Source organism: Prenolepis imparis, unplaced genomic scaffold (assembly GCF_030444845.1).
Source record: "Prenolepis imparis isolate NDT839.2.m4 unplaced genomic scaffold, iyPreImpa1.0 SCAF_9, whole genome shotgun sequence".
Lineage (NCBI taxonomy): Eukaryota > Metazoa > Arthropoda > Insecta > Hymenoptera > Formicidae > Prenolepis > Prenolepis imparis.
The window spans coordinates 7,500,987-7,514,224 of record NW_028141167.1 but is presented as its reverse complement, the minus strand read 5'-3'; the positions used below and the strand labels follow the sequence as shown (position 1 = coordinate 7,514,224).

Here is a 13,238-nt window from a genome sequence, read left to right as displayed (position 1 = left end):
GGTCAAATAATTGCAATTATCTTATATGTTTTTGAAATTAATTTTTTAACCAAATTAAAATTGTTTATTTTTGTTTGTTATATACATACTATTTATATATATACTATTTAGTACTATTTATATATTTAGCATAATATATATAATTTTTTTAGAAAATCTTTTATATTACAAGTAAAATATTATAAGTACAAGAAACTTTTTCTAACATTCTTCTCGAAGAGTTTGAAAAAAATTTTCTTTTTACAAAAAATTTTCCTCGACGGTATTCCGCGTGTAAGATATTTGTAATTACTTTAGAAAAACTGACAAAATAAATCTCTAAAGTTTCTGAAGTATATGAATATATTGTTAATCTGTGAACTTCATCAAAAAAAAGCAAACAGAATAAAATTTTGTCATCTATTTTAAAATTATTATAAAACAATTTTTTCTTATTTCAAATAAAATACCACTTTATAATAAGTAGACAGAAATTTAAATAAAACAAGATTATAAATTATATCCACTGAAGTCTTTACACTGGATTCTTTTAACGAGCAACGGTATTGTCAAACATACATCCGCCTCCGGGATTCGCCTTCCGGAACAGAATGCGCTGCATTCGCCGACGATTGCAGAAATCTGCAGCCTCGATGGTCGACGTTGAGAGAATATACAAAGACATCGGCTTTCGAGTTCCGCTCGCCAGACGTCGTGGTCGAGAAATCGTGAGCATGTTGCCCTCGGTGGTAATGACTTGAGATGAGAGAGGAGCGTTCGAAAAATGCGGCGCGCGCGGATCTCCAAAAGACGCATTTAGAGCACTGCCTCGACTGGTATCACTGAGAATCGACCCACCTCGTTTGTAAAATTAGAACCTCTACTTGCCCGCACGGCGCGAGGTTCGCATTCTCTTCATTTATTACCCTATAATTCTATGACCATGCGATATCGTGCACGGAAATCGTATTATAATAAATATTGAACCGCCAGCAATAATTAGTAATCATTACAATTATAAATCTAGGCCACGGATTTAAATAAATTGGAACAATCGAATGTATGAAAGACGGAAAACTAGGGATATTAATAACTATATTTTAACAAGTTTATCTATTATAATTTTATTGCACGTATTTAGTCCGTTCTATAATTAATAATAACCCGTGTATAAAATTAGAACGTTCGACCTGGCAGAGACGCGATTGGCGTGCAACTAATTCTACAGATTCGTAAGTTCGAACACCTTGGATTTCTTGTCTTGTTTTCGTTCACGCCACAAATATATTTTAAAATTTGGCACGTTCAATCTTGTGTCAATAACATCGGAATTAATTATGAATAATTAACGTTCTTCTTCAATTAGAAAGTATATAAGAAATAATTGCGGAAAAGAGACAATAGAGAGAAATTTATTTTTACTAATTAACTTTTAATTTAATTTAATTTTATAAAATAGATTAGTTATGTCTGCAAAGTGTAGTAGATATCTTAATTTATATATTAATTAGTCTTATTTCTTAAGATTCTCGAACTCGTTCATCAATTGTTATGAATCGACTGCATTCTAATTGCATTGATGCATCGTCGAATTTATAGATATGAAATATGAGTGCAAGTTTAATTCTGACTAAATGCGAGATTCTAAAAAGTTTGTGTTAAATAATAACTTTTCAGAAAATTATACCGTGGCTGTGTGGCGAGACAGTTATGAAACAGTTGCACTTATATAATATGGAGATAAACTGATTTGTGCTTAGGATGATAATTTTTTAAAATTATCAGTATTATCGATACGATAAATTGTTTGCTACGAATCTTCATGGTTACTCAACTTCGACATTAGTGACCCTAATCTAATAATTTAATGATTCCGGTCCAATTTGAAGGCCTAATTATGGGAAAGAAATGGTAATGCGAAATGCAAATAAACAGCGAGCGATGGTGGTAAAGCGAAAGAGAGAGAAATGTGAATGCAACGTGATAATTAACGGTTATAAAAGCCGCCTTGCACGAGTAGAACGCGATCCTAATCGGCCACGAAGTGACCTTTTCTCTAATAGGAAATATTGACAAACAAACGCGTCGAATCACGAAATCGCGAAACCTGAACAGATACATCTTATCAAATTCCTGTAATGTTTTAACAATCATCAGAAGTCTAACAATAAATATATATTATATCAGATTTTAATCAGAAATTATAATCGAAAAATTAATAAAATCAACATTACTAATTTCTATCTATGGCTGAAATTTAATTAGATTCTTAAAATTTCATTTATTATCTTGAGGGAGTATTGGGAAACTGAAATTGTTTTCCTCGAAGCCATTTCGCAATATCATCCTCTAAAACGATTCTCTTGAACTATTTTCAGGAGCGTGACACCGCGTCGTTACGCCAATCTCTCGTTGTCAGCTAATTAGTTGCAATACCGTTGCCACATTATGAAGCTGATTATGCGAAACGAATGGTCCGGCTCGAACGGATACGCTTATTTGACATTTCGCCGCATTTACATAATATAATTACCGATTCGACTTCCTTCGCGAACAATAAATCGACCTGCGATTGATACATCGGTGTAATTTGCGCGTAAATCATCCTTGATCGTTTCAGAAATTTTTTTTCGCAGCATCTCGCTGCACCACTTAATTCGCAATCGCGATCAAAGTATAATATGTTGCAGTTTATCTGTCAAAAATCGTCTCTATATCCTCTGAGTGTCGTGCGTATCAAAACTTAGAATTTAGATTAAAAATGCGACTGAAAATGTAATAACAAATAATCTCGAAATCGGAATGCTAGATATAGATACAATAAGCGTTTCCAAAGTAATTTCTCGTACCGATGTTATCAACAACGCACGCAATAAATTACCTGCGTGATAAATTGATGTACATAGAAAACGAATCCACATAGAAAACTTTAGCTTATGCATTAATTAATTATTCATTCTTCAACATTCTTCTAATCAGTACGTAAGTCCATTCAACTATTGCTTCGTTCGACTTTAAGGAAAAACAAGGAAGAGAATTGAAAAAAAAAAAGATCCGATTACATTGGCGAGAAGGAGGAAGCGATCGATCATTACTTTTCTGATTATGAACCGGTCAAGACTTGTTCGCAATTAACGATGCAATTATATATGTAATGAAGCCTTTAATCTTAGTTTCGCAACATTCCTTTTTACGTTCAATCGTGAACCTGAGATTAAAACAACTATTAATTGGGGCATTCAGTGAAATCGACGAGAAATTTATGAATCTCTTAAATTTCTGCAATAGTGTGATTTTGTGATTCTTAATGCAGTTTTTCGTTATTTGGATTTACGATGACTTCATTATACTATTATCGCTGATTATGTAGCGCAGTGTTTTTTATACATCGAGAAATGACGATCCTATTATAGACATGATAAAAACGAATTTCGTGATTATGACGAGAGCTGCAATGCATCATTTATTGATTCCATCTAGCAGCGATTAATGATCGTATCGCGTAACGAATTATTGACGCTTTTTGTTTCCACTTCTTTCTCCTCTTCAAACTTTTATAATCGCGTCAATATTTTGTCTGACTTTTCGCAAGAATTAAAAATTGTATAGAGAAATATAAGAAATCATTTTTAAATGATTATCGTAAAGAATTAAAATATTTTTGTGCTGATAAGTGTGTTGTGACGAAGTAAAATAAATTAATTTGTGTGATAAAATTTTATTTTTTTCAATGCTATTTACGTTTTCGATTTTTTGATATATTGTTTGTCGAGTGTCCTATGTATACTGTTTTCTTCCACGTAAATATTTATTGCGAGACAATCCGATATGCGTTTCAGAGAAAGAGACTGATAAACGAGTGCTCATTGGTACCCGGTGTCGATAAGTGGCGACTTGATAGATTGCTTGTTAAGCACTGTAATTATACTCCAGGAATCCGCCGCGCGAGATTACTCGCTATCGCGAGACAGGCTGTGTTTTCTGTCGGGTGGGCCGATTCGCGATGCGCCGATTAGCGATCATCGTCTCGAATCCGATCGCATTAATCGATAGCAAACGATGACTTCTGAGTGTCATCAATCTCTCGATCGAGCATGCGCCATGCCCGAAGCCGTTCGATATAATCGATGGTTCCTCGATGCAACTCGCGATGGTCCATCAGAAATATCGCCACAATATCTGTCTACGTCTTATGCGATTATTATTCGCGTGCGTATCGCTCAAGGCTTTCAAGATTATACGTGTCCCACTGCTATATATTTTCTTCATATTTTTTGTTTTTTTAATTTTTGGCGAGTTTTAAATCGATTTTTTTACAGTGAAAATAATAATTTGTAATTGTTATAAAAATATACTGTTATTAAGAACAGTTTTAAAACAACATACGAGAAAAGAATCTGATAGGTTTCATTAAATCAATTTAAATCCATGTCGAGTAATTTGTTAAATCGCGGTAAAGAATATTATAGTCTCCAGAGAGTTCCTTGACACTGCTGAGTAATTAAGCGGATGCGTCTTTAATTGGGATTAATTGGAGATTTTTAAAGGAGGGCCAACGTGTGTGTCAATCGGACAACTTTAGCATGCGGTTCGCAGTCGTTGATTTGCGAATAAAACAACTGTAATGAATCTGTTACTTGCCTGTGTAAAACAAAAAATATACGAAACGACTTTTTCGACTTCGTTTTACTGAACGAAACCACCGGACGAGATAACATAACGGCAGAATTCGTTCCAGATTGCTCAAAGCGTCGCATTAATTTCGCTGTAAGTTGACGGATATAAGAGCGGGAGAAATCTAAATACTCGAGCGATGCTTGATGACTGCGTTTAATCCGGGAACGTATAATAAACGAACAGAATTATCCGGAATAGCAGGTTTTCATCTCCATCGCGGAGGTGGTTAAGTTTTCACCGCTGTGCAATCAAACGAGATACTTGACTTTTGAAAGTTTCGGAGTGACGAGAAAAATCGCATTTGCTAATAATACGATATCAGGTTAATAGTAATTACGATTAATTACAAGTTTTCTTTGGCTTCTTATATTCACATCTTCCAGAAATTATTCCTTTGGTTGCATGATTGATAGATATAATCAAACAACTTACATCATGATAGACAAGAATATTTTATATTAAAATGTTTTTTAAGTAATACCTCTGATTATATACATATAATATTAATAACATAATTATATAAAAATAAATAAATAAATAATAATTAGAAGACTATAAAAATATTATTTCTTTTATATAATCTTTTATACTTTTGATTATATATAATTTTATAGTTATTATTGTTGTTATTACAATATACATATTTGAAGATTTTTATTTAATGATTTTTATTAAATGTTTTAATAACTTTGTTTCTTACAACGTTATGTATTCTAATGCATATATTGAAATAGACGTCAAACATGTCAGAATATTATTATAATATTACAGATATCGAGATATGACTTGTTCTTTTTCGGCTAATTAATTTTCGAATCATCATTTGTGACGGTTCTTTAATTGGCCTTTTATTTCAACTGCATGATAAATCTTGAATCGTCACGTATAGTAAACGCGAATGAGTATCTAAAAATGAATAAGAATCTTCGACTCTATCGAAGAGCTATTGCTGATACACGTAGGCAATATCTGGTACGCGATAGCGATTTCGCCAAAGATCACGTAAGCATGGTGACGGTGTTTCGCTACAGCGCTTGCGAGCGGTAGCATTCCGCGAGTCACGATTCTTCAATGAAATCCCACGAAACTTCCATATCATGATTTCGATCGGATAGCGCGAGATTCGCTGCGCTTTAACGCGACTCGTTTAACCTTTAATTATTGAGTGAAAAATATAATTCACGTGTTTAAATAATTTTTCTTTAAAAAGAATTTATAAAAATGTATAAAGGCAGAATATAATATTTAAAAAAATTAAAAATTAAAATCTAAATGATCTAAATTTCTAATAAATCGACAGATAAATGACTTCCCTACATTCTCATTTATTAAGAAGATATTTAGGAAGAAAACATTATATGATAGATAATTTCACAGAAAGCAAAAATACATGTATATACAAGTATTTTGTTTTCTTGACAAGTTATGATGTGCTATAATTCAGATACATCACGCCATAACAAAGTAGTTCTTTGAACAAGTAAAAGCCCTGTTGACACGGACGGAAATAACTCACAAACTCGACGCCTTTAGACAACGGACGTGACGTCACGCCCGTGCCAAATACTTTTACCCGGCGCAGAACGGAAGTCGTTATTTTTGCCGCTTGTCTCCCTTTCGCGCGAATCAATGCAATGGGAGGATTTATACACGCTAATCGTGCCATCGATCACGCATAGCGCGATGCGTGGATTTTGAAAAAAATAGAAATTGAATGATACATAATGTTATAACAATTTCCTAATATTATGAAAAATAATCCTCATCCTTCAAATTGATTGTAATTTCAAAATAATTATAAAAAAGATTCGAGAAAAATTTTTTTAAATATATCTTGCAATATACGATGTTGCATACAAACTGCACATGCGCAGAATAAACTGTATGCGCTGCATATTCGAATGATTCAGCTTTTACACGAAGGCTTAATATAAGTACCGCGGAACAAGGAGAGAGTTCCACGTGCGCGAAACTTTGTGTTTCTCCGCGCAGTCAAGGAAAAATGTGTCCCAGATGTTCCGCGGATCCAAATCCAGTGATTGCAGTTGATTCGTTTAATGACGTTCGATATTAATGCAATTGCACTTGTTGACCCGATCCTTACCTGCCGCTAACTTTTTTACAAATGTTCTTTGCAAAGATGAATATATTTCGGAGAGAAAAGCATCCATTATAAATTCATTCTTGACACAATTCTACAATAGTTACTACTATTTATAAAAATTACATATGAGAAATATAATTTTATTTTTAGTGAAGTTTTTAAAAGGAATTACACGAGGGATTTAATATGATTTTATAGATAAACTTATTCCCTAGACTTTAAAATAAAAGATGATTCGGTCAAGATATTCTGAAGCATTGATTGCACGTTATAAAAATCCATTTGTGCTCTTTCTGTAGAATTAAAAGAATTAAAATCCATATCTTCTAATCAATAATTTCTAATCTGATTATCACAACTAATAAAAGCATAAATATGTCAAATCTAGTTTTTTAATTTGATTTTTAATCACTATAATCGGCTTAATCTCTGTATTAGCTTCAATGTATTAGAAGCAATTACGGCTCGTTAGATTGCTGGTGCTTTCCAGAAAAACTGTTGCATCTCTACTACCTATGTACATGTTATCCATGATGCATCAATAATAAACGTAGCAGAGATAACCATTGCGTCCAAAGTGTAAAGAGGTAAATCAATGATCGGTCGAAAGAGATTGCGCTCATTACGTCACAAGTGGGATTAAATCGAAGATATCTAAATGCGAGCTTGAATGCGATTAAGGAAACGATTATCGATATATGGCTTCTGAACGGATCGAACAAAGTCGTATTATATCGCGAGCCTGTTATGGGCGATTTGTTTTCATAAACGATAATGTGGTAAGGTTGTAGACGCTAAATTTAGCGCGCCTGTTATGACGATCGAAAAGCCTTGAGGTGATAAGAGATAATCAATACTCCAGCCATTCTCATCACTATATTCCTCAAGGAATCTCTCATTTATAGTTGGTGTTATAGTATATACGAATATTCTGTAAACAACGCTATGATCGGTGAATCTCGTGATAATTATAATTTTTTTATTTTTTATCACAAAAGGTGGGTGCGATAAAACACACAAAAAGCCAAAAGCGTGTAGCTGAACTCAAGCATATAACGATTAAATCCTTTCTAAAATAATGATGAGAAAAAATATCATAGCCACAGTTTCTGAAGATCTTCGTCAGCTATTCAATGAACTAATAGCATTTCTAGGACAAATCCATTTCGCATTACTCGACCTTGACACGCAGAAAAAGCAGCAAAATGTGATATCGATTGAGTGTTCAGCGAAAAAGCTAAACGATATCGATTAAAAAGCTTTTGAACCTTCGAATAATGTGCAAATGTGTTAATCTATGTCACTGATAGAAACATTAATTAGCTCAAACAAAATATCCAGCTGTTATATTCACAAATATTCATAAATAATTTTACCAATCACTTTCAAGACAGAACACGTTCTTCGAAGCTCGTTAGTAAACGATATTATTTCTTCCATCGATACGTCATTCGTTTATCAGACATTTATAGGTCAACGACCTAACGATCGCTAATGTAAATTCAAGGAAGGTTGGTAAAATCGGGTCATCAGTCTCCAAGAAGGAAAACACTTCGAAAAGAATCTTGGCGCTCATCATAAGCGATTCGACATCTCGCCAAAATTCGAGCAGGGTCTACGGCCTGGCGACCCGTTTTCGCGTGGACACTATTCCGACCTTCATCTTCTTCCGTCCGTTTTCACAAGTATGCGAGCTCTCTCTCTCTCTCTCTCTCTCTCTCTCATGGTGCGGTAAAGAAGCAGCGAAAGAGCGGAACGGCTGAAGAAAGCTGAAGAAGCGTTCGTGACGGAAGGAAAGAAAAAGAGAGAGAGATAAATAGGAAGAAACCTCGAGAACAACCTCGACTGGCATCCCGAACTAAAGAGAGGCAGCGGCAGCACAACGTGCAGACAGGAAGCGTTACCTCGTACGATGGTCGTGACTGGCCAATCGGAAGCATCTAGTCGCTTACAACACCACATATCGCCGTAGGATAAACACGAAGATATCGATGAAGGACGTGTCAACCGAAAAAGAAAAACCTCTGAACAACTAGGCGAGAAATTTGTTTCCCCCCGAACACGCGGACTCTGTTCTTGCTCGAAAGGTGGAGCGCAGTGAACCCCTGGCTAGCTGGCTGCCTGGCTGGCTGGTGTCGCGACGCTGCGCGGCGCCGACGATACGTGGTCGATAGATGCGACGCGTCGGGTGGTTTTCCCCGGTTTTCACGCGCCGCATTATGGCAGTTCGTGGGGCAAACCAGAAGATGGTGTTGCTGAGAGCAACGCGGACGGCCCCGCGAGGACCTTGAGACGCTACATCGAGCGACGCAACGTTGACGATGACGTTGCTGTGAGCTTGGTGCGGGAAGGTCATCGATTTCTCTTCGGCATCGTGGTTACCGACCGCGAAGATCAACGAGATATTTATACAGCGAAATCAAATTTAAATCGAACTCGGCTTATCAAGCGAAGAAAGCCCCCTTGCATAGTATCGCGAATAAAATAAAACGGAATTATATATACATAATTAATAACTCAAAAATAATTGTACTATATTTACAAGAAACATATATAAATTATGAGCATATTTCAGGTATAACATATTTCAGTATATAATAATATAAATGGCGTGGGCAATTTATATGCAATGGGAAAAAAAAAATTATTTTCATGCATTCTCATTCTTCTATAGATTTATCTATCACGATTTATATTTGAATGATTTAAATTATGTATAATCAGCTAGAATAAAATCTGACAAAAGAGCACACACACATATTATTCTAAGTTTAAATCATGCCAGACTGAAACTTAAGATTCAAAGGTAAAACTTTCGCAATGATTCGTTAAGATCTCAGCTAAAGATTCAAAGAGCAGTTAAACGCGATTCGATCTTACGGATAGCTCGCGAGCGTATTGTAATCTCGAGAAGTGAATTCGAAATTATTCTCGCAGGATTATCGAGATTGGCCGAGAAACTTCAATTAATCGATTTATGGATTCGACCTAGCGCCTCGCAGACGGATGTCTTCTCGCATGACGGCGAACAAGCGAAACCGTCATCGATTTATGTACATTTCTCTCTGATTCCCATCCCACAACCACGGGCGATAACGCAAGCGAAGCATTGCAGCTCAACCTTAAAACCTTCCTCTCTCTTTCTCTCTCGATTTAATCTCGTCGACAGCCTCTGACAAAATCTAAGATTTTTTCAACGAAGATTTTTTTAATTCGCAGAACCGCTCAAGCGAAACCGTGTGAATTATGGCGAGGAAGCGAACAATACTACATAAACTCGAGACAACTCGTACAAAGTAAAATCAGCATTCTCGCTCACTGCCGAAAGCTGCGAACTATAACGACTTAATAACGTGTCTTCGCGGTTCGCAAATTATGCACATACAGCCTACTAATTTCGTTAAATTATAAAACTTGTATTGCGAAACCTGTATTTTATTCTCAAAACGATATGATGCCGGCATTGAGATTCCGTTCTCTTCAGATAATAAAAAAATAAAAATATTGATAAATATATACACACATATATCCATGTATGCATTGATAAATTAGTGATTAAATGATTGCAAACGCGCGAATGTAAAAAATATAATTCTCCCATTCCCATTTTTCTTGCGATTTATATTTAAAGAAAAAAATTGTGTCAAACGTATATCGTATTATATTAAAAATAACAATATAGTGATATAATTCATGAATTATAATATTTCAAAGGAAACTTGAATTGTCTGACTATTATATGTATAGACACGCACTGTCACGAGATTGTTTCAAAGTATATCTTTTTATTCCGTTGAGGTTGAACCGCAGATTGGGGTTCTAGGAAATCAGCTAGTATTCCCGAAGGGTGAATCCGATGTTTGACACGAAAGCAGACAGGCGCTAGAGGAGCACGAAGAAGCTGGTTGGGCTCGTTGGGATCGCGGCAGGATTAAACGGGCAAATTACGGGTTTGCAGCGGATCTCGAGAGGAGGAGGATGAGAAGAGAAAAGAAAAAAAAATTAGAGAGAAGAGGAGCCTCGAATGGCGAAAATAAAGAAAGCGGAGGACAAGACGTCTCTCAGCGAATTCCACAGGTTATACGCGGACGTGGGGCACCGGCAAATTTATTACATCCTCGGGACCCCCGGTGTAATTATCCCCGTACCGAAATCCTCGAACGCATGTCCCCGAACGCGCAGCGCAAGGTGATCGCGGATAAACTTCTTTAAATAAGTTTCCAACCGTCTTCTCGTCTTCTCGGTAATGAGAAGATTTCTTTCGGTGTAACCGGATTCGCCAAAAATATTCTCGCGATTCGTAAACATTTGGAAAATAACGCCGAATATTTTTTTTTCGTACAAAGAAGGATTTTTATAGATGAAATATCGCTTTCAATTAATCTGTAGATAGTTATGTAAAAGTTTCTACAAAATTCAAGTATCCGATAGTGTTTAGAGAGACCTGTATCCTCGGCTTCGGAAGCCTGTCTATCTTACAAAAGATGGACACGCCGCATTCCATGAAAGCTAAATATACCCGGGATACGCATAGTTTTCGCGCGCGAATCTCGCGGTCGCGAGAACAACAAGTTAATCTCCAAACTTCCCCTATAGTATATCCGCTTATCCGTGCGAAATCGCGTGCGGATTAGCCGGATATCGAATGCGGAAGCACGCCGTGATCGAATTAACGATATGTGAATTAGGGACGCCAGCACTATCGACATGTGTTTGTTGTAAACTAGAGGTTTCCAAATCAGATATACATTTCGTGACCGACATAAGAGAAAATAGAAAAAACATTCTTTTATAGACTTTTCGAGATACAATGCTATATTGTGAAATAATTTATTAACAATATGTTTTTCATATCTCGAAAAGAAACGGGAAAGATTTTAATTTTTTTACAATAATTGTCAATTTAATACAATGAGAGAATTTTCTCTTCAAATTTACTCTGAAAATTATGGTATCGTGGAACAATATGGTATGGAAAGAATTTTATGAGAATTTCTCTGATTAATATTTATCACAATAAAATATAAAATATGCTTGATTACTAATAAACTGCATAGTAAAATTAATTAAACATATTTTATATTTTATTATAATAGATACTATTTTTATGTGATAAATATTAATCAGAGAAATTCTCATAAAATTCTTTCCGTATCATATTGTCTCACAATTACCATGATTTTCAGGGTAAATTGTAAGAGAAAATTCTCTCTATGTACAAAAATCTTTGACATAAATATATACATATATGTGCAGATAACTTTTTAATTTTATTTTTATTGCAAAAATTTGTATTACTGACACAATCAGATTTTCAGGCATATATATTCGATTAGCTTAGCAAGTTTGGGAACCTCTGGCAGGTATGACGGAACCGGTAGCATCTACCGAGTACATTTGAATGACGAAGAAACATGAGAACGCGTCGCTATTTTCATAATGAAAAGATCCACCCGTTAACTGCTGTTAACCCTTGCCCGACCAGAGTACGCGTGAAATTGCATTTGTAGTTTCTTCCTAGGACTCCATACCGGTTTTCAGAAGACCAACGCGACCGCGCTTCGATACGCATTTCGTCGACAGGACAGTTGATTATGCCGTTACCTCGCGTACAACTTGAAAGAGTTATATCAGACGTAAAGTTCAACAACTTACAAGACAGATGTGTCAGAATGTGAAAAGCAAATACAATGTTTCTCATTTTGATGGATGATATAAATCGAGATGCACATCGAATATATTTATAAATCATAAATATATATTTTAGGAATTTTTTAAAAATTTTAATTCTTTTTATATTTTTCATAATAATATTTTATACCTGTTTTTATTTATTAAAAGATATGAAACTGAGATAGCGGTGTCTTGAGAAATTGCTTAGCATTCTAAATATACATATAGATGAATAAATATATGTATTTACCCAGAAAATGTATATCATCGCTTACGGATATATATTGATATATATATATATATATATATATATATATATATATATGTGTCACTATATCACTATACAATTATCTTTTTAAAACTTTTTGTACCTATCTCTCTATCTCTCGTTTTCTTTAATAATAGATATATACATATACGCATAAAAAAATCACTTGTCATTAATATTCCGTCGATTGAAAAATATCATGGACAATAAAAGCGACTAGTTCGCTGGTTCTCAGACAGCTCGATTTATTGAGAACAGCAGTTGACTTCTAGCAAAGAAGTAGTTAGGCAAGATCATTATCGCTTGTAAATCGTCATCACGCTCGCGGATCTGCTACTGGTTTCACTATACAGTTTTTCCGATCGCCGCACGCACTTTCGCGATAAAATCGTATCTCGATCACACGGCCATTATTTATGATTTATTACGAGATGTGGCAACTCGTCTTGGGTTCACGTGGATGAAAGTAAACACGAGTTTCGATGTGTAAGGCAGCTCGTAAAAGCCGCTTGTCGCAGTCAAGATGGAAAACAAATA

General features: G+C 35.2%; 1 protein-coding gene across 22 annotated transcripts in view; it reads right to left on the bottom strand.

Moving 5' to 3' along the window:
• LOC145940340 (uncharacterized) overlaps positions 1 to 13,238 on the bottom strand; it is a 149,879-nt gene that overhangs the window by 112,028 nt on the left and 24,613 nt on the right. For 3 of the 22 annotated variants that reach the window (XM_083045367.1, XM_083045378.1, XM_083045385.1), the window contains exon 1: positions 8,665 to 8,737. The exons of the other annotated variants lie outside the window; for them this stretch is intronic. In XM_083045367.1, the coding sequence (XP_082901493.1) occupies positions 8,665 to 8,722 (58 nt within the window). In that variant the 5' untranslated portion in view covers positions 8,723 to 8,737. Of the gene's footprint in view, positions 1 to 8,664; positions 8,738 to 13,238 lie in introns of those variants that run through there. 22 annotated transcript variants of the gene reach the window in all.